We start from the raw sequence: 21,853 nt of genomic DNA on the forward strand, positions 1-21,853 counted from the left end.
CACTCCAGAAGAGGGCATCAGATCTTGTTACGGATGGTTGTGAGCCACCATGTGGTTGCTGGGATTTGAACTCAGGACCTTTGGAAGAGCAGTTGGTGCTCTTACCTGCTGAGCCATCTCACCAGCACCGGAACACACCCTTTTCAATTGAACAAACAGACAAAGGAAGGCACAAGCCTTTGGTATAGTTTATCACAAAACTTCATTTCTGCTCATAAAATTTCCCACGAAGTTTGGAAAAACTCAAGCTGATACAGAGGAAGTTTGAATACAGTAGGTCAAATGGTGAAGTAGTTTATGGTAGAAAAAGAACAGTTATTCGAGCCGGGCGTGGTGGCGCACGCCTTTAATCCCAGCACTCTGGAGGCAGAGGCAGGTGGATTTCTGAGTTCAAGGCCAGCCTGGTCTACAGAGTAAGTTCCAGGACAGCCAGGGCTACACAGAGAAACCCTGTCTCGAAAAACCAAAAAAAAAAAAAAAAGAACAGTTATTCGATGCTGATTTGTTGCTTTATTTAGTGGTTTGTTAGACACACTGCTTACACTGCCTATTTGCCAAGTGTGCTTCACTTGGTACCTGGAATGAAATGGTGTCTTTGCTCTAACAACCTGTGTGCCAGGGAGGCTTTGGTAACACCTCACTTCCTTGCCTGATCCACCTTAAGGTTTTAGAATATAAAAATGAAGACGCAAACTGCACCCAGGACAGAGGCATTTCAGGAGCCGTCCTGGTTTCAGACCACCTGTGACAGCTCCTCTCTTCCACTTCCACTGGTGTCAAAGCACTTATTCCAGAAAGATTCCTGAAGCAACAGTATAGCTCATGAAAATGAGAAATAGCGCAAGCCTGTGACACCCCCTCACTCCAGCATGGGGCAAGGAAGGGCAATTTGGGCTACACAGCATGATCCTGTCTGGGAAGAAGGGAGCAAAGAAAAAAGGAACAGCTTTGTTCCGGGGTGGGTGTGAGGAAGCCACAAGCGTAGACACCTTAGCTGGGTATAACAGAATTGGGCTGAAGAGGTAATATACAAATTCTGGGATACATGGGAAAGCCTGTCAGCACCAGAGTGGACACCTTAGCTGGGTATAATAGAATTGGGCTGAGGAGGTAATATACAAATTCTGGGATACATGGGAAAGCCTGTCAGCACCAGAGTGGACACCTTAGCTGGGTATAACAGAATTGGGCTGAAGAGGTAATATACAAATTCTGGGATACATGGGAAATAGTTTATGGCTGATAAACATTTAGATGTTTAATGGAAAAAACATTAGGGTCAAGATTTTGACTCCCTATAGTTAACTCATTGTTAGCACAGTTCACAGAGTCTTTCTCATCTACATGTCAACCCGCTCTCCTATGAGGCAGATCTAGTCAGTAGGAACAGTGCTTAGGGCTCAGAATATATTTATGGGCCGATAAAAAGTGTTTAAGATCTGAAGAAATGAATAGGATCTACATTGTTATCTTTATGCCGATGTGAGCTGAACTTATCATTGTAGCCCAGATTGGTCTCCAGCTCTCAGTCTAGTTCATGTGAACCTCTCATCTTCTTGCTTCTATCGCCTAACTGCTGGGATTACTAGCCTGGGCTAACCTCGCCATACCTAGTATACCTGGCTTAATGGATCAAACCCTGGGCCTTGAGCATGTCAGGCCCATGCTACCAACTGAACTCTGCCCAGCTTTTCATTTTTGTTTTTAAATTAAGAACACTTGTTTACACTTTACAGGTTTGAGTATTTTGCTGCATGTATGTCCATGTACCACTCATGTGCCTGGTGTGCTTAGAAGCCAGAAGATGACATAGTCTTCCAGAACTGTAGTTACAAATGGTTACATATGGCTACTGGGAAATGAATCCAGGTCCTCTGGAAGAGCAGAAGGAAAGAGCTCCTGATCACGAAGTCATCTCTCCAGCTTCCCTTTCCACCTTCTCTTTTTGAGACAAGGTCTCACTCTGTAGCCCTGGCTAGCCTGGAACTTACTATGTAGACCAGCCTGGCCTCAAACCGATGTCTGCCCGCCTCTGCCTTAGTACCCACCAACAACAACTTCTCCCTTTATTCTCCATCACCCCTTCATCGGGCTGTCTTCATTTTCCAGGTTTCCACCTTTGCCTGTGGTTTGGCTCATGCTGAAGAGCTGCTTGTGGGACACCTCTACCCAAGTCCTTCCTACCACAGCCTTCGATGGGGTCTGCTGCCACCGTGTCAGGCCTCTCCCGACTCCTTTTAAGTCCTTTCCTCAAGCATTCTGGGACTCATCTTTAGAGTGGGAGCTCCACGGGGTAAGGATCACATCTCACACTTGCACACACTATACACACTGGCTGGAGAGTGTTTGCAGGTGTGACGGTAGCCACAGGGTCCTTGCCAGTCCCATCTGTTTCAGTTACGGCTAAAGCAGAAAGAGAGGAACTCAAATCCAACATCTTTGACCAATACCATAAAACCTTTATTTCCAGTCGGGCGTGGTGGCACACGCCTTTAATCCCAGCACTTGGGAGGCAGAGGCAGGAGGATTTCTGAGTTTGAGGCCAGCCTGGTCTACAGAGTTAGTTCCAGGACAGTCAGGGCTACACAGGGAAACCCTGTCTCGAAAAACCAAACCAAACCAAACAAAAAAAACTTTATTTCCACCAGGTTCCCAATCAGCCTCTCTTCCCTCTTCCCACCTTGGATCACAACTCTGTCAGACTCTTTCCATTTGGCTGGGCTACCTCTGATTGTCACCCAGGGGACAGGGGAGGCTTCCTGCAATGTGCCCTTGCATGGAGCAGGAGGCAGCTGTGGTCTCATGTTGAAGTCCTCTAAAGCCTTCCTAGATATTTCTATTTTCTTCCAGGCAGAGCGAAAGTAGAGTCAAAGTTGACTGTAGAAAGATTGGCATCCGCAGGTCGGCTCCGCACAGGGTACTCCGGCAAGCAGATGGGATCGGCCCTCCAGGCAACTGCACGCTGTCCCTGACCCCTCAGACTTGCCAGAACTCTGCTTAGCCTTATCTCGGTTCTAAGCTTGGAACCGCCAAACATCCTGCCAGGTGACCTTGGACAAAACACCTATCTAGTTTCTGCTGAGGAATAAGTGTAAAGGGGGGGGGGCTACCTTAGTTCGGGGGCTGCAAGGCAGCTCCCTGAATGTTCTCCACACCATTTTTTAGTTGCCTTTGAGGAAAGGTCGAATTCTGAAGCCCGGGCCGGCCTTGGAACTTAAGACCTTGCTGCTTTAGGTTCTGAGCATCGAGGCTACAGACCTGTGCCTTCACGCCCAGCTCCTGCTTCTGCTTTTTACTCTCCTCGTCTATAGCTTAGAACAAAGGGGCCCTGGGCTTGAGACTCACCAGCTGTCTCAGCCCATAAACTTCTTTCTACACTAACAGCCCAGGATCTCAGTGTGGTCTCCCATCTCGCTACCTGGCTTTCTGGAGGACAGCCAGCCAGGATGATCAGAGAGGGGTCAAGAAATGGCATGGCCGGCAGCTCACTGTCTAGTGTTCTTGTGTGCTGGAAGGAGCCCTGGTACAGCACCAAAGATGGGGACTCAGTCCCAGCTCGAGTCACCTATCAGCTGTGCAATGGCAGAAAAGCCCTCTGTCTCCCTCTGTCCCTTTCTGCCTGCCTTCCTCTCCTGGACTCCTTTTCTGTTTTCTGTGGTGCTAAGGGGTCAAACCTAGAGCCTTTCCCTGAACTATACTCCAGCGCACTCTCAACCTTCTCAATGCATGGCTCCTTCCTCCCTGTCTCCTCCACAGATAACCGTGCAAATGGCGTAGGATGAAGGCACTCTGTGTATACACCTCAAGAGGGTTTGCGGCCAGGTCTGCTAACAAGAGAGGGTCTCTGCCCTTCCAGCGCCTCTGCAGGACACACTCTCAGGCTGCTTTGGCGGCCCCTGCCTCTAGGAGAGGAGGAAAGCCTTGGGCCAAGTAGCATGTGACCTGCTGGTCTCTCCACTGAGGTGGAGGAAAGGAAATGGGACCAGCGTTGCTGCGAGAAGAACGTCCTGCCTTGGTGGCCACAGGGCTTCAAAATCCAACTCTCGGGTCTCCAGAGGATCTGGGGGAGAGGACTCCCAGATTCCTGGTGACCCCACCGCCTGGAGGACTTGGGCCTGCGTTGGGGGGGGGTGACCCCAGGCCTAGACGAACAGCCAGAGCTGGTAGGGGTCCCTGGGATTACAGGGGGCCATGGCTGGCTTTTTGTCCTGGGATGTCAGGCAGGTACCAGATCCCGAGTTTCTGATGAGTTGATCCTAAAAGATAACACAGGAACGGGTTAATCTGAGGATGAGGAGACAAGGGCAGCTGATGAAAGGAAAGGAAGGAGAATGAGGTGTAGAGAGAGCACTTCCGATTCCGATTCCGTCCCCAAGACGCACACAGCAACTTTAGCCTGGTGGCTGTCACAGGAAAAACCCTTTCAGGGTCTCCTTTTCTCTGGGGTGGCCAGCCACAAAAACTTGGGGCTACACCTGCCCGCCCCCTTTCTGCTTGTGGTTAGACACTGGCTCCATCCTTTCCTGTAGCCTCATGGTTAGGCCTCCCTTATTCTAAGCCGGTGACCAAAGAGGGTCGAGCTCCAGCTTAGTGATGTTGGTCACCACCACCACCCACCGCACAGCCGGGTGGCCCAAGGGAAAAGGCCCGCCTCATAAGTATGGAGGTCTGAATCCCAGCCTGCCATTTGCCAGTGGTGGGGCCCAGGCCAGACAAGACTGTTGAATGTCATCTGGCTGCTTTGTAGAAACGGGAACATTGACTTCTGGGACAAGGCCCCTTAAAGATGAAGAGAGACAGGCTGAGCGTGGTGGCGCACACCTTTAATCCCAGCACTCGGGAGGCAGAGGCAGGTGGATTTCTGAGTTCCAGGCCAGTCTGGTCTACAGAGTGAGTTCCAGGCCAGCCAGAGCTACACAGAGAAACCCTGTCCCAGCAACCACATGGTGGCTCACAACCATCCTTAACAAGATCCGACGCCCTCGCCCTCTTCTGGAATGTCTGAAGACAGCTACAGTGTACTTACATATAATAAATAAATCTTTTTTAAAAAAAAAGATGAAGAGAGACAACGCATGCCTGTGCGTTGCTTTGCACACGGAGGCACCTGAGTGGCATGTGTGACTCTTCACCTTCATCTATTTGGACTCAGCCTTAAAATGTGCACAGCAGAAGCACCCATGGGTCATTGCTGCTCTACTCTTTTATCAGCCAGGAACAGACAGTAGCACAATTTGACCAAGTCCACAGCTACCGTGCGTTCTACCCTGCTTTAATCCCATGGTGCTCAGGCAAAAGAAGATGATGTGCAAGAAGATGAAGAAGAGAAAGAAGGAGGAGTAAGAGGAGGAGGAGGGAGAGGAGGAGGAGGGAGAGGAGGAGGGAGGAATAAGAGGAGGAGGGAGAGGAGTAAGAAGAGGAGGGAGAGGAGTAAGAGGAGGAGGGAGAGGAGGAAGAGGAAGAGGGGGAGGAGGGAGAGGAGTAAGAGGAGGAGGGAGAGGAGGAGGGAGATGAGGAATAAGAGGAAGAGGAAAAGGAGGAAGAAGAGGAGGAGGGAGATGAGGAAGTGAAGGAGGTAGAAGAAGAGGAGAAGAGAAAGTAGAGGAAGAGGAAGAAGAGGACAAGAAAGAAGAGGAAGAGGAGGAGGAAGAGGAGGAGGAGAGAGAGAGAGAGAGAGAGAGAGAGAGAGAGAGAGAGGGAGGAGGAGAGGGGACAGATGTGTCACTCTGGACTCTCAGTCCCCAGCTTTCTGTGCCACTGACTCACCTGAGTCAATTCCCACTCCTCGTCCTTGGGAACTCTGCTGTTTTTGCCAACGAACTGACAGTTCCTGAGGCCGAGTGTGCTCCCACTGGCGTGTAGACACAGCTGCTTCCCAATGTTGTGGCGGAGGTCCCTCTGCGACGTGTACTCAAAGTACTGGAAGTCAAGACAAAGATGTTCCATGGAGCCGGTGGGGAGCTTGCCCACTGCCCTACAGTGCCAACGAAATGGCTTCCCAGGGGAGGGAGGAAGCTGTGCCAAGACTTTGTATCACTGTCCTGATCAGTGGTGCACATCACTTCAACTGGGAACTAAAATTTTCCTCAGCCTTGTCTTAAGCACCAATCATGAAAGAACACGAGTCCTGCTTTTTGTTGCCTGACATGGAGTCCTCGTTTGTAGTTCAGGCTGTTCTAGATCTCTGCCATGTGCACCAGGCTGGCCTCAAACTCACGATCCTTCTGCCTCTGCCTTCTAACTACCAAAACATGCGCCCTCCGGCTCATGGCACATACCATCCCGGCACCAGCCGGTTCTGGGTTTGCTAATAAACTACCCCTGAAATAAAGGATATTCATCAGTGAGTTGCCCCGAACCATCTTACAAGCAGGCTGTACCCGAATCTGCTTTCAAACGGCTGTTTTCATTTGCACATTTTGGCAATCCATTCAATACTCCAGGCTGCTCTGCTTCAGGTCTGTTTTTAAATTCCTCTTATATACCAGATCTGGGTACTGGATGCCCGAGGGACAGCAGATGGGTAGCGTGTTGGTTCGTTTTTGTTACCTTGACACTAACTAGGGTCATCTGGAAGAAGAATCTCAACTGAGAAAACTCCCCCATAAGATTGGCTTGAGAAAACTCCCCCATCAGATTGGCTTGAGAAAACTCAGCCCATCAGATTGGCTTGAGAAAACTCCCCCATCAGATTGGCTTGAGAAAACTCCCCCATTAGACTGGCCTGTGGGCAGGGCTGTAGGGCATTTCTTGATTAATGATTGAAGTGAGAGGTTCAGCCCACTGCGGGACATGGCACTCCAGGGCAGGTGCTCCTGGTGGGTAGGAAGCAAGCTGAATGCAAGCCTGGAGACCATGCCAGTATGCTCTGTCCCTCTAAGGCCTCAGCTCCAGGTTCCTGCCCTGACGACCCTCCACAGTAGACTGTAATGTAGAAATGTGACATCCACCTGCCAGGTCTTGGGAGGCAGAGGCAGGTTGGTCTCTGTGAGTTTGTGGCCAGCCTGGTCTACAGAGTGAGCTTCATGACAGGCATGGCTAACAGTGAAACCCTGTGTCTAAAACCCTTTTCTCTTTTGATTACAGTGTTTTATCACAGCGGTAGATGGCTAATTAAGGCAGGGGAACATTAGCCAACCCCTCAGGGAGTGCCCTGCGCTGTGGGGTGTGGGTAAGTGTCCAGGATGTCAGTAGTGGCTGTTCAGGGGATCACTACTGGGCGAGTGGGGTAGGGTCAGGATGGCAGGTTCTGGCCAGGGGGGAATTAAGGATAAAAGTTGAGTATATACAGGTGTAGGTGAGAGAAAGCATTCAAGAATTCTCCACAGGCCCCAGCAGCTAGCTTCACCCACAGCCCTCCCTGTTGGGTCCTCATCCTCTAATGCTCAGCAAGGCCCCAGCTCTGTGTCCCTGGTTCAGCCTGCAGACCTTGCCTGTGTGCTTCCCGCTTCCTGCAGCAGAGGTGGTACCTCTTCCTGCATCTCCTCCACTGCGGGCCTCAGGAAAGCGCGATTAATGAGGCCTCAGGAAAGTGCGATTAAAGGTAGAGAAAGGGGGCTCAAGCTGGGCAGTGGTAGCACAGGCCTTTAATCCCCAGCACTTGAGAGACAGAGTCAGGTGAATTTCTGAGCTTGAGGCCAGCCTCGAGGGTTAGGGGGAGAGAGACAGAGAAAGAGAGACAGAGACAGAGAAAGACAGAGAGAGATTGAGGCACAGAGAGAGACACACACACGGAGAGAGACAGAAAGGGGGTTCTCAGGAAGAGGAGGCACCTGAGAGGGGACACGCTTCTGTTGGGCCTGCCTGGGCCGAGCATGGTTTCCCTACCTGGTTGCCGCCGAGGTTGTGGCAGACATACATGATGAGAGGCTTTCCTCCACGGTTGTTCTCGCCCACATCCAAACACTGATTGGTGCCGAGATTCTTGATCTGCACAAAGGTAACACGGGGGAGCAGGATATAGCTCAGCTGGGTGCGTGCCCAATCAGAATGGCTTTCCCCTCTGTGTATGAGCCCAGATGCCTGGAGCTAATAGCAAAGTGAGGCCCCTGAGGATGGGCAGGGCGGGGCTGGGTGCCTACTATGGCGAAAGATGGGCAGCCCCTTAGGATGCTGGGTCCTGAGAGCCAGCCCACAGGAGCTGACCCTCAGCATCCCCCCAAAAGGCAGAGCTGGCTGAGAAAGAGTTAAGCATGCCCAGCAGTGTGTATTTACATGTCTCCATGGGCATTCTCACACGCTGAACACTTAAAAACCACTAATCACAGAGTCCCCCTTTCTTTGGGTCTTTCGCTACTGGAGGAACCCCCAAACCGTCTCCCCCACCCTCCCAGCATGCCTTGTCTGTTCCTGGGCTGCATGGTCTTGACTTCTTTGGGGTGCCATGGTGATGTGCAGGATAACTTACGGCTCCGTAGAAGGTGGGGTTCAGGTCGGGGACAAACATCTCTGGGTAGACATTGTGCAGGTACCAGGAGAAGTTGTGGCAGCGTAGCTGCTCCCTGAGTCGCAGTCGCTCCGAGATGTCACCGAAGTTGTTCTGTCAACGAGTCAGCCCCCCAAAGGGTTAGTGTCACAGCTTGAGTCCTGTCTGGGTTGTGACAGCCCAGATAGCATGAAGCATTGAGCTATTCTCTGCTGCTCAGTCCTACTCAATGTCCCTCCCTGACACACAGTATCTGACTTAGCATGGGGACCTCAATACCTCACAACATTCCCTCAAGCCCTGTGCCCTGTGCCTCACTCCTCCATCAGCTCTCCTGGTCTTCAATCAGAGCCCATCAGAGCCATTCCTCTGGTGGCAGGTTCTTCTCCCTGTCTTTTCCTTCCTTTTTTTCCCCTCTAAAAGATCTGGGACCCCCACCCCCACCCCCCAGGGTAGGGGCAACCAGGTTCCTCCTCTGAGCCCAGTGTGGTGTTCACAGGACCAGCTTATAGACTTCTCAGAGATGAGGGGAGGCAGGAAGGTAGAGATGGGATGGCCCTGCCATTGAGAAGCTGACCAGGGGCCTGGAATCTCGCACTTCTCTCGCCAGCCACCCAAGCACGGGTGTCTTACCTCCTCCACCATCTTTGCTGCCTGTAGATTTCTCCTGTAGAAAATCTTCTTGTAGTCGTCCATCCAGACCTCAGCCAGGCGCACCTGATTGCGTGCAATAACACTGGTGCCCTTGGGGAAGGTGTGGGGACTCTTGGTACGGAACACGTGCCCGACCACGGAGCAGGGGATGATCTCCAGCTGGCCCCCACACTGCCACACCTGACACAAAGAAAACAGGATGGGGCTTTCAGAAAGGTGATGGATGGGCAAGATCCCCCGAGGCAGGACTCTCCAGTTCCCAGGAACTCAGGCCCCGGGTCCTAGATTGAAGTAAACGTTACCCTTTCTATCCCTGAAGAAAGACACTGGGGTTTCCAGGCTCTCTGCCTGGGCTGGCTCCCTCTAGGGAACTGTGGATGTACAGAGTTCTGATGTTACCAGGGTTCCCTTCAGCTGGCTGCTCCTAGGCTATGCTTGTATGCTCAGCTCTGGTCACTGGACCCTGACCTGAAATGTGCTAGCTTACCTGGGAGGCACAGAAAGCCTGACCTCCCCCAGATCAGAGCATCTGCCAGTGGCTTGTGCTCACTGTCCTGGTGCATGCCAGTTTCCCAGGAGAGATCCTGGGTCAGGGTCAGAGGTTCACTGAACGGTGTGAACCAGATACTTACTGGCTGGTGGCCCCTCTCTACACCAGTGGGCTGGCTGGAGACATCTGTCCTACTGGTCTCTTTTGGGTGAGGTACCTGCTACTCACTGTGCTATGGCAGCAACAGAAGTCCACAGTCACAGCTCCATTAACACCAGAAGGCAATCGTGTGCTTAATATATGCCAGACACCGAGAGGTGACTCTGTTAATGAGCCCACTGGCACGGGGATTCACGGAGCTTTTAGACGCAACCCTTCCTGACCTATCTTGATTTGCCTCATTCTTGGAATTCCTCCGAGTTCTGCGTCCATCAGAACTGGGTTCCACCTCTTGTCTCTCAGGTAGGAAGAACTCACTGGAAGCACATGGGGAATCCAAAGGTTCCCCGGGATGGGTGTCTCTGACTTGGGAAGAGGAGCCTGAGTTTTCCAATACAGAGGATGGCGACTCCCTGACCTGGTCTCATCATAGAACAGTCCGTTAACTAAGTTGGATCTTACGGCTCCCATTATCCAAGAGGGAAGCTCTTGGAGGTTCTGCCCTGGAACTTATTTTGAGCCGTCAGTCTCATTGACAGAGATGTACTGGCCCCAGCAGGGAGAGTGGAGCCTTGTCAGAAAGCCGACACCCTTTCAAGTAGGTTCCAGATCCAACTCCCTTGGAACTCCCACTGCCTGACAATGCCTGTGCACCCTTCCCTGGGAGGCTAAGGTTTCCCTGTTCATCCTCACCCGGAAGGACATTTCCACATTCTCCCCTCCCCAGATCTCCATCTGGTTATCATAGGTACCGATGTGCTCAAAGTAGGCCTTGGAGATGGAGAAGAGGCCGCCGGCAAACGTCGGAGACCTGGAGGGACAGAGGCAGAGAGCACAGGTATCGTCAGAAGAGGGCAGAGAGGGCTGGTGGCTGACTTCCCTCTGAGGAGGCCTCCTACTTCAAAGTCAGGCAGCCCCTCTGGCTAACTTCCACTGTGACCACCTCCCCTTCTAGAACTGGGCCCAGGAGAGAGGCCAGTCAGCAACACTCTCTTAAAAGGACTGGTCGGCCGATCAACTGGGGATGTAGGAGCCACCACCCAGCAGGGCCTGAGGGCATGGCTGCCATCTGGAGCTGGGGGAGGAGTCTATAGTAAGGGGGGAGGAGTCTATAATGAAGGGGAGGGGTCTAGAGAGGGGGAGGAGTCTCTCATTTTCTGTGTCAGTGTTAGTCACAGACCTGCCACCTTCGGAAGCCCCCTGAGACAGATTCTGCAAATGGGCAGGATTTAGACAGGAAGGAAGGTATGCACGTTATCAGCTGGGCCAACCCCATTCAAAGTCAGTGTCTACCTCCCTTCAGGGACTATATAGCCACAGCATTAGCTGGGACCGAGCCTGCTTCCAAGGGAAGCTGCCAGTTGTCTTGGCACAACAGGGGACACTGGTGAGTTGAGTTGCTCCTGGTAACTGGGGGGAGGGGGAGGGAGAACTCGGTATGGACTGTGAGGAGACTCCTAAGAGTTCTGGCTTTCACTGACCCAAGTCAAGACTGGACCAATGGAGAAGTCTCAGAGTCCAGCCATGGGGATTCCCTGGACCTGCTCTCATCTTCCTGATGTTGCTTCTGTAGCCATCATCTAGAAGGGATTTCAGTTGGGAAACCCTTACGCTTGGGCTGGCTTTCCCGTTGCCACTTCTGTCTTCTTCCAGGGGTCCCCAGCCTGCCCAAGTAGCACCAGGAAGGCTCTGAGAATCCTAGAACTCCACATGAACACCCCAAAGCTAGCCTGCTCTTGAGAGTCTGAGAGGATTCCCAAGACTGATGGGATCCCTGACAAATTAGCTTTGAGGATAAATGCCACTCAGGAACTTTCCTGTAGACTCACCCCAACAGGCGGTAACCTCTAAGAAACACCTGTATACCCTGTCCCACTTCCTGGGACCCTGCGTCTCTTTTAGCTCTCACTTCAGCTACCCACCACTCTAAGAATAAGCATGTGAGGTACTTCCAACAGTACTGGAGAACCACCTCACCAAGTGTTTCTAGCAAGCATTATGTGCTGCCAAGGCACCTGGGCCAAGTGACACATTCATTCTCAAACACTGAAGCTTTGTCCTCCAGTTAGCCGGTCCTTGCAGAGGCCAGGGCATTAGTGATGGGTGGGAGCCAGGGCCCTGCCCTTAACTGTACTACTGTGTGCCTGGCCCTGGTTTGGGTGGGGTAAGAGTTTGTTGCTATACACAAACGAAGGCTCTTAGAGGGGCAGAGAGCCAGCAGGGAGTGCTGACTTCTTCCTCTCCCGTTTTCTTTCCTTTTGTTTTTCAAGATGGGGGCCTAACTATATAGCCCAGGCTGTATTGGAACTTTGTATTGATAGCTCAGGCTGGCCTAAAATCCGTAACAATCAGGACAGGACATCGGCACACAGAATCCAAACTGTAGGGTAACCATAACGTCACCCCCAAACCCTTTAGCTGGAGATGAAGGTTTAAAACAGCAGCATGGGGGCTGGGGAGATGGCTCGGCAGCTAACATGCTAGCCATGCGGCTGTGAGGACCTGGGTTCCGATCCTGCAACCTCAGATAAACTCTAGGAAGGCCCAGCAACCTGCCTGGGACTCAAGCTCGGAGGCTGAGGCAGGATCCCCAGAGCAGGCGGGCAGCAACCCCAGCTACGCTGGTGAGCTCTGCCTTTAACTGGCTCAATGAACAAGGTAGAAGAGCAATTAAGAATGACTCCCAACATCAACCTGGGGGTACAGAAACACACAGCAGAGGCACCGACCTACACGTGTGCCCACACACATTTGAAAACATGTGTATGTGCAGATAGGCAGACACACACCCGCCCACACCCACACCCAAACCCACAAAGATGAAAAGTAGAAAAGAATCTGTAGAGTTTGGGCAGGCAGGGAACAAGAGCAGCGAGCCTCCGTGGGCCTTAAGCAGCACATTAGCTTTCAGCTATCTAGCCGGCTGCTTTTTTTTCAAAGACTCTATGGCAGCGGTTCTCAACCCTTTTTTGGGGGGGTCACATGATCCATCAGATATCCTGCATGTCAGACATTCACATTACGATTCATAACAGTGGCAAAACTGTAGTTATGAAGTCGCAGCAAGATAACTTTATGGTTGGGGGTCCCCACAACCTGAGGCATTGTATTAAAAGGTTGCAGCATTGCGAAGGCCAGGAACCACTGCTCTATGAAGAATGTTCATTTTTGCTTTGTTTTGTTTTTTGGAGACAGGGTCTCTCAAGACGGCCTTGAGCTGGATAGCCAAGGATAACCTTAAATTTCTGATATTGTCTTCCCTCTCAAAGGTGGGTTTGCAGACAGGCACTATCAGGCTCCGTTTGGTATTCACATTTTAAAACAATTATAAAAAACACAAGCCTCATCTCCCCAAAAGAACACCAGTAGACTCTCTGTGTTGGTGGCTGGGAAAGACTATCAGGATGTGGCCCTTGAATTAAAAGTTCAGGGCAACTGTAAAAAGCGGCAACCTGCTTTTGTTCATGCTTGCCACCCCGCCCCACCCAGCCCCTGCCACACGCCTGCCCCAGACTGAGCCTAGGGCTTTGCACTTGCTAAACACACTCTCAGCTGCTGACCACTGCACTCTTTCTCAGAACCTTGAACACTCTGCTTTTGAGACTCGGCCTCACCGAATTTCCCAGGCGAGCCTTGAACTCACGGTAGCCCAGATAGTCCTTGAATGTGTGATCCTCTTGTCTCAGCCTCCTGAGAAGCTGTGATTCTGTGCGGGATAGTTTTAGCTTGACACAAGCTAAAGGGAGGGGAGGAAGCCTCAATTAAGAAAATGCTTCCAGGTGCTGGAAAGATGGCTCAGTGGTTAAGAGCACTCACTGACTGCTCTTCTAAAGGTCCTGAGTTCAATTCCTAGCAACTATATGGTGGCTCACAACCATCTGTAATGAGATCTGATGCCCTGTTCTGGTGTGTCTGAAGACAGCTACAGTTTACTCACATATATACAATAAATAAACCTTAAAAAAAAAGAAAGAAAAGAAAATGCCTCCATAAGATGAGGCTGTGTACAAGCCTGTAAGGCATTTTCTAATTAGTGATTGATGGGGCCCCACCCACAATGGGCTGGTAGTCCAGGGTTCTATAAGAAGGCAGGCTGAGCAAGCCAGAGGAAGCAAGCCAGTAAGCAGCACCCCTCCACGGGCTCTGCATCAGCTCCTGCCTCCAGGTTCCTGCCCTGTGTGAGTTCCTGCCCTGACTTTCCTCAATGATGAACAGTGATATGGAAGTGTAAGCTGAATAAACCCTTTGCTCTCTAACTTGCTTTTGGCCACAGTGTTTCATCAAGGCAATAGAAACCCTAAGACAGATTACAAGCACGCACCACCAGGCCCAGCACCTATTTTCCGGGAGCCCATGCATGCGTACCTATCACAATGCTTGTTCAACACCGCCCTCTCTCACAGGCTCTGTAAGCAGAGATCCCAGCCTTCTAGGTATAGGGATCAAGGAATGACAGGAAAAACACAGTGTGTGGATAGCCCGACGGACAGCCAGGTAAACTGGAGCAAGCTGTCATGGAGCAAGGCAGTGAGGACCACTCTAAGGCTTTGGGTCACACAAGGATGGGTCCTTGCCTACCCTGTGCTAGCTGCAGGATCTGAGGTCACCCGCTTGCTGCCGTGGTCTTCCTGTGTCTCACCTGGAAGAACAGGCTAGCCAAAGGACCCATCTCATAGGGAGTGTGGTTTAACAAAGCACCTTGCAGATGCTGATGTGGGATGGTACCGTCCCCGGAGCCAAGTGGGTGAGCGCCAGGGTGGGGGATCAGCAGCACTCAGTAAGTCCTTACTTGATGGGGTAGGTCTCATCCTTGCGCCTCTGCTTCTCGTGCTCAGGGAGCATCTCCCAGCCGAAGGTCAGGCTCCAGTCGAAGTTGCCCCGGCTGTGAGCTTTGCCTCTCTGTACTGGTCTGGAGAACTGGAAAGTATTAAGGTCGATGGTGACGATGTCTGGGCTCACCACCGCTGTCTTGTCTTCCGCAATTCGAGCCAGGAGGGGCTCCAGCCAGCCGTGGAAACACTCACCTGCAGACCCAGGCAAGAAGGTGAAGGTCAGGGGGGCTGAGCCGCCGCTGAACCCTCTACCCTCAGAGGAGATTGAGGACATGGGGTACAGGGAGAGAGGATAGGGCACACTGTAGGGGGCACAGAGTATCTCCTGATGGGCGGAGGTGGCTCTGGCAGGGGGATGGTAGGTAGGCTTTGGGGAAGCAACTTGCCAGCACAAACCAGTGCAAATCGCCACGGACCTGGAGAGACTGCCTCCAGGGTTTCCAGCCCCCTCCCCGGTGTAGGTTCCAGAATGGTTCTTCCTCCTTCAGGACTTGTATCAACTCCCAGTGTAGAACGACCCCCCCCCCACACACACACACACTCGCCAGCCTTTGGGGATCTTTTTCCTTTCTTTGTTTCCAATGGGGCAGGGGCTTCTCCTCAGGGCGCACAGGGAACCGGTGATCACTGTGCAGGGCCAGCTAATCTGAGTCACCAAGCCTAGTGGCGGTGCAATCTCGGGAACCACGCCTGGAGTCCGCGTGCGGAAGGCCAGAAGTGGATGAGCCCCAAGCCTCTACACAAGGACAGGATAGCCCCAGCTCCTCCTGGCACCCGGGTGGGCGTGTCCTACTCACAGTGGGCGTCCAGGAACGTGAGCACCTCGGCCTGCGCCACGCTGGCCCCCAGCAGCCGGGCTGTGATGAGCCCCTTCCGCTCCCGCTGCCGAACCACGCGCACGATCTGGAGCTGCTGAACGTAGCGCTCCAGCCTCTCCTTCAGGTGCTCTGGAAGGGAAGCGGCCACTGTGACCAGCTCCTCACTAATCCCCTGTGGGTATTACCCCCAAGTACTCGCAAAAACTGCCCGCAGAAGGTGAGGGCAAAGATGGGAAGACAGGCAGGTAGGAAACCCTGTCTGTGGCCAGGCCCCCTTGAGAACAGGCTTGCCAGCACTGTCCTATGTCTGTGGCCATCTTCTCCCTCCCCCACTCCTTGAAGTGTTGGGAATTAAACCCAGGGCCTTGTGGGTGCCAGGTAAGTGCTCCACCACTAAGCGACACTGCCCCGCACAAGCCCAGTCTTTGACTTTATGCCCTGCGTATGGGACTCTTCAGGGGGAGTAAAACAAGCCAAGCAGATTTGAAATGCTAAAAGCGGCTGTGGGTAACAAAGTTCAGTGGTAGGCGCCTGCCTAGCGTGGGGGCTTCTGGCTACCGTGGATAGTGATGCATCCCTAAGGATCCTGGGATTCCATCTGAAATCCTCAGGACACAGAACGTAGTAGTTTTACTTCCAAGGACTCCATCTTGGAGCATCCTCCATCTTTATGTCTTAACTGTTAAGTTTGACTGTCCTGGAAACTGCTCTGTAGACCGGGCTAGCCTCAAACTCACAGAGATTCCCCCTGCCTCTGCCTCCCCAGTGCTGCAATTAAAAACACATTTTATCACTTCATCCAGCTCCTGTTTTTTGAAAAAAGATTTCTTTAAATTATGCAGGTGTGTGTAGTCTGTGCACGGGAGTACAATGTTGCAGAGGATATTGGATCCCTTGGAGCTGGAGTTAGAGGCAGGTTTGAGGTGCCCAGTGTGCCAATCTTGGGTCCTCCAGAAACCTAGTATGTGCTCTTAATTCCTGAGCTGTCTATCCAGCCCTTCCCTGTTCTTAACTATGTAAAGTGGAGGCACATGCTGTTTTAGCAGTGGAGGATGGCTCTGACAATTGTGTCCTTTGCTTCTGATTGTGGGTTCACAATTGGGCCTTCCTTTGTACACAATGCTTTGTAAGTCACAGGCCCTGAAAACAGTTTAGTGAGTTGTCACTAATATCAAACACGCGCGGGCGCGCACACACACACACACATACACCCAAATACTTGAACACCTACTATGTGCCCATCACTCAAGCAAGTGTTTTCATGCTGGCTTCATTTCTCCATCTCTCTATTGTTGTCACTAATATCAAAGACACACATACATATACCCAAATACTTCACACCCACACCCAAATACTTGAGCACCTACTATGTGCTAGTCACTAAAGCAGCTGTTTTCATGCTGGCTTCATTTTTCCATCTCTCTATGAAGCTAACACTGTGGAACAGGGCATACCTACCTACCCTAGGGTTAACAGACAGAAAGTCAAGACTTGGAGCTCAGGTTACTCTAGCAACCATGATGACCACAGGATCCAGCCTTTGTGAGAAGGCATCCCACCTCCAGGAGCCGAGAGGGCACCCACAGGGACTTAACAAGTGTGAGCTTTGTGGGTTGAGGGTATCTCTTGCCCACCCCCAAGTTATCTACAGTCTTTATGCTTCTCCCTGTGTGAGACCCCAAGGAGGAGAGTGAGAAAGGGATTTATTCCGCTAAGCTTCTCCCTGGGGCAGCAGAGTCCCAGGGAAAGAAACTACAATGTGAAACTTGAGCTCTTCTGCTTTGTCTTCTCCAGTCCTTCTGGTAGGCAAGTGTCCCTGACCCACTGCCCTTGCAAATGAAACACTTCAGGCCCTCAGCCCGGAGCCACTTGTCTCTGGTGCCAGGACCCGGCTGCTCCAATTTAGCCTTCTATGGTGGCTTCAACACTGCAGTGACTTAGTATCTGCAATGCACTGTGAGATGCTGGACCCTGGCCTTCGTAGGGAGGGCCTGCCGTCATGGGACATGTGAGCCACAACCTGGCCACAGCCTGGTGTTGCTGACAGGAAGGGAGGAACCCAGCTGGGCCTTTATCCTCTCAGCAGCTCAGTGGAAGCCTCCCTGAGACCCTACTTAGCTCCTCAGAGGAAGCTGTGGTGGAGATAACTCACGGGCAAGCATCACAGGAAGCGGGCTGTGTGGTTAGACAGTGAGAAGCACTGAGCTGTGACTTCCAGGGCCCTGTGCTGTACAGCTCTCCCACGCCTTCCTTCTAGTCTCAGGAGGCTAGGCTAGAGGCTGCAGGTTCTGGTCCTCAGGCCCTTGTAGGAGAGCCAGACAACGCAACAGTCCTCTGTCTGTCCTACATGCTGTTTGTCCCACCTCTGGAGTTACTGGGAAAAAAAGACCCAGGACAGAATATAGCACAGCTGAGTAAGAGACAGGCAGGCCAGCATATACTCCCTCAGGCTTAGGTTCCATAGTCTGCCACTACCACCCAACCTTACTCCTCAGGGCAAGACACCACTGACAGGTAAATGTTCCTTCTCTTTGATCCCATGCAGCTCACGGCTCACACTGCACAGCCAATGGCTCACACTATGTAGTCCTTGCCTCACATGGCACAGCCCATGGCTCACACTACACAGCCCATGGCTCACACTATGCAGCACAAGCTCACAATGCACAGCCCATAGCTGACACTGCACAGCCCATGGTTCACAGTGCACAGCCCATGGCTCACATGCACAGCCCATAGCTCACACTGTGCAGCCCACAGCTCACACTACACAGCCCATGGTTCACACTGTGCACCCAGGACTTCCCTCCTAACTTCGCAGTCTTGGATGTCTGACAGAGAACTAACGTACCTCAAACCTGAACAAAACTCTGCACCTCAGTCCATGTCCCTACCCCATCTCCCCACTTGACCTCAGCACCAGCATCCCTTTATCTGCTCTACCCTGAAGCCAAACTGAGTTCTCCCTGCCCCTTCCCTACTGGATTAGTTCTTAACCCGTTCCTATGGTCACCCTAGTTATAAAGGTCAACGGCTCTTCCAGACTCTTCTCCATATTGTCTTCCAGAATGTTCTAGATATGGAAGCAACCTTAAACTGCAGTTTTCTGGCCTGGGAGGCAGAGGCAGGTAGATCTCTGAGCTTGGGACCAGCCTGGTCTACAGAGTGAGTTCTAGGACAGCCAGAGCTACACAGAGGAACCTTGTCTTGAAAAACACCAAAACCAAACCAAAGCAAAACATCCAACCAACCAACCAACCACCACCGCCACCCCCACCCCTGAAGGCTCCCCTGACTCTTTTTACTGTCTGATGGTGCTGGAGCCAGAGTTCAGAGCCTCAGGTATGCCAGGTTGAGTGCTCTACCACAGAGCATCGCCCTAGCTCCAGAGCTCTCCCCACTTTCTCTTCAGAGGCTCTCAGCCAGGACGGCCTCCAACTCTATTTTTCTTTTCTTTTTCTTTTTCTTCTTCTTCTTTTTTTTTTTGAGTTCCAAATAAAAATACTTTATATGATGTTTCTGCTTGCATGTATATTTGTGCATCATGTTATATATGCATTATGATGTGTGTCGTATCTGTGGAGGCCAAAAGAAGGTGCTGGATCCCCTAGAGTGGTAGTTACAGACAGTTGTGACCGGCCAGGTAGCTGCTGGGAACGGAGCCTGGGTCTCCTCAGAAAGAGCAGCCAATGCTCTTAAGTGTGGAGTCATCTCTCCTTCAGTCCTTGGCCTCTTTCCTGGCCCTGGTTTCAAACCCTTCACATACTGGAAGATGACCCTGAGTGTCTGATCCTTGTATCCACCTCTGGCACCCTGGCATTACACACATGTGACATCATGCTCGGTTAATACCATGCTGTGGGTTGAACCCGGGACCTTGTGCATGCTAAAGCAAGCACTGTACTGAATTATATTCTTGGCTCCTTCCTTCCCCTCCTCCTGCCCCTCCCTCCTTCTCCCTATGCCTCAGAGTTATCACTTAAAACTGTCAATCAGATCATTTGTGAACTTGGCTTTTTTTTTTTAAAGACACAGTATCACTATGTGGTCCAGACTAGACTCAGGCTCCAAGTATCAAATACTCATATAATCATGGTTACAGGGCTGCTGTGGGACACCTGGGTAGGAGGACAGAAAGCAGGAATACTGTCCCTCAGAGACAGCCCTTTTGTGTGTGTAACAAGAGCCAGTTAATCTGATCAAAGTCAAATGTGTGGGCAATTTTATCCTGTGTGCATAGACGTGCAAAGATTGGTTTTCTGTTCCCCAGGTGACAGCACTCAGTGTCAGGCCTGGGGAAGGGCATTTCGGATAGTGTGTCTCTAGGATCACATGCAGACATGTGGCAATGAATGTCACCGTGGGCAAGGACATCTCTCCAGTCAGGGAAATAGCACGCGTTCTCAAATCAGGACCCAGAAAATGATGAGAATTTAGAGAGGATAGACATATCCTTAAGAGCAAGGGGACGGGGCTGGAGAGACACAGCTCCGTGGTTAGGAATTCTGGATGCTCTTACAGAGGACCCAGGTCTGATTCCCAGCATCTTCAAGGAAACCCTCTATCATCTGTAACTGCAGTTCCAGGGAATCTTCTGGCCTCTAAGGGCACCAGGTGCACACATGGTACACAGGCATACATGCAGGCAAGACACTTAAACACAGAAGGAAAATGAGGAAGAGGAGGAGAAGAGGAAAGAGGAGAAGGAAGAGAAGAAAGGAAGAGGAGGAAAAGAAGAGGAAGAAGGAGGAGGAAGAAGAGGAGGAGGAGGAGGAAGAGGAAGAAAAAGAGGAGGAGGAAAAGGAGGAAGAGGAGGCGAAAGAAGAGGAGGAAGAGGAGGAGGAAGAAGAGGAGGAAGAGGAGGAGCCATCCCAAACAAACGTAGGAGGTGAACAGAAAGAACACAGATCTGGAATCTGGAGACAGCTCCATGGTAAGAGCATGTTCTGCTCTTACAGAGGGGACCTCAGTGTGGATCCCAACACCTGCATGAGATGCTGCTCAGAACCACCTGAAACTCCATCTCCTCTGGCTTCCTAGGGCACCTGCACTCACGTGTAAATACCCTCACCCAGTCACACATGTATATATAATACATATGGTTAAAAATTATACATACGCAGAGACAGACACGCATGCATAGGTGCACACACACACACACACACACACTGTATTTAAGAACATAGGCCAGCTGACTGCTATGAAAAGGCACCATCCTGGTTGGTCTTCCTCTCCCTCCCTTTCCCGTTCTTTTGTCAACTTGACACAAGCTAGAGATATCTGAGAAGGATCCACAATCGAGAAAACGCCTCCATAAGATTGGCCTGTAGAGCAAAGCCTGTGGGACGGTTTCTTAGTGATGGATGTAGGAGGGCCCAGATGACTGTGTGGTACCACCCTTGGCCAGGTGGTCCTGGGTTATATAAGCAGGCTGAGCAAGCTGTGCAAAGAAAGCCAGTAAGCCGCGTCTCTACAACCTCAGCCTCGACTCCTTCCTCTGGGTTCCTGCCTTGGGTCCTTGCCCTGACTCTTCCTCATGATGGACAACAACTAGAAGCTTAAAGAAAACCTTCCTTTTGGATTCATTTGGTTTATTGAAACAAGCAAGCCAAAAGCAACAACAAAAAAACATGCTTTTGGTCATGGTGTTTTATAGAAACAATAGAAATCCCAGCTATGACAGAAACTGGTACCAGGAATGGGGTTTTGGGGAAATGGACATGTTTTATGAGAGGATGGTGGACAGACTTTGGAGCCTCAAGAGGTCATTGCGTGTCGACAGCCTGAGGGTTGTTATAGCAACTTAGAAGCCAATGCTGAGAGCAGCGTAGATGATGGAGACCTGGCCTGAGAGACTCCACAGGGGGTCTCTAACATTACACTGGGGCCTGAGATATTTTGAGTTGAGAATCTGTGTGTCGGGCTGGGCATGGTGGCGCACGCCTTTAATCCCAGCACTGGGGAGGCAGAGGCAGGCGGATTTCTGAGTTCAAAGCCAGCCTGGTCTACAGAATGAGTTCCAGGACAGCCAGAATTACACAGAGAAACCCTGTCTCGAAAAACCAAACAACAACAACAACAACAACAACAACAACAATCTGTGTTTCTGGTCAGCTAGGGGCGAAGACTTGGCTGTGATTAATGAGGAACCAGAACCACTCATGTGAAACCTTTGCTCGCTAGGATGATGGATACTGGTCAGCTGGGGCTAAAGATTCAGCCTTGATTAAGAGGCCAGAGTCACTGAAGCAAACTCTTCCGGGAAGGGTTTCCTTAGGGTCATTGCACAGAAGCTGTGGTCCAGAGAGGACCAAGGCAGCTGAACTTGCTCATGCGTCAGCGTCATCCAGGTGGTACCGGTGTTAAAGGCATGTCATGGAGAGCAACTGGGGCTTGGACCAAGTCAGGGTCCTGGAACAGAGCCCAAGAGGGGCTACTGGTGAAGGCACAGCCTGGTTGTGTGTAGACCCCAGCA

At 51.5% G+C, this 21,853-nt stretch overlaps 1 protein-coding gene across 2 annotated transcripts in view; it reads right to left on the reverse strand.

The window, feature by feature from the left end:
* Positions 1 to 2,619: 2,619 nt before the first annotated feature.
* The window catches only part of Galnt6 (polypeptide N-acetylgalactosaminyltransferase 6), a 37,504-nt gene continuing 18,270 nt past the window's right edge, over positions 2,620 to 21,853 (reverse strand). Inside the window, exons 5-12 of one of the 2 annotated variants that reach the window (XM_021216885.1) lie at positions 15,358 to 15,507; positions 14,518 to 14,752; positions 10,422 to 10,539; positions 9,059 to 9,259; positions 8,408 to 8,539; positions 7,828 to 7,929; positions 5,767 to 5,919; positions 2,620 to 4,256 (exon numbers count right to left, since the gene is read on the reverse strand). In XM_021216885.1, coding sequence (XP_021072544.1) covers positions 4,143 to 4,256; positions 5,767 to 5,919; positions 7,828 to 7,929; positions 8,408 to 8,539; positions 9,059 to 9,259; positions 10,422 to 10,539; positions 14,518 to 14,752; positions 15,358 to 15,507 — 1,205 coding nt within the window. In that variant the 3' untranslated portion in view covers positions 2,620 to 4,142. The remainder of the gene's footprint in view (positions 4,257 to 5,766; positions 5,920 to 7,827; positions 7,930 to 8,407; positions 8,540 to 9,058; positions 9,260 to 10,421; positions 10,540 to 14,517; positions 14,753 to 15,357; positions 15,508 to 21,853) is intronic. The other variant, XM_021216886.2, reaches the window with a different exon arrangement.

This window comes from Mus pahari, chromosome 17 (genome assembly GCF_900095145.1).
Source record: "Mus pahari chromosome 17, PAHARI_EIJ_v1.1, whole genome shotgun sequence".
Lineage (NCBI taxonomy): Eukaryota > Metazoa > Chordata > Mammalia > Rodentia > Muridae > Mus > Mus pahari.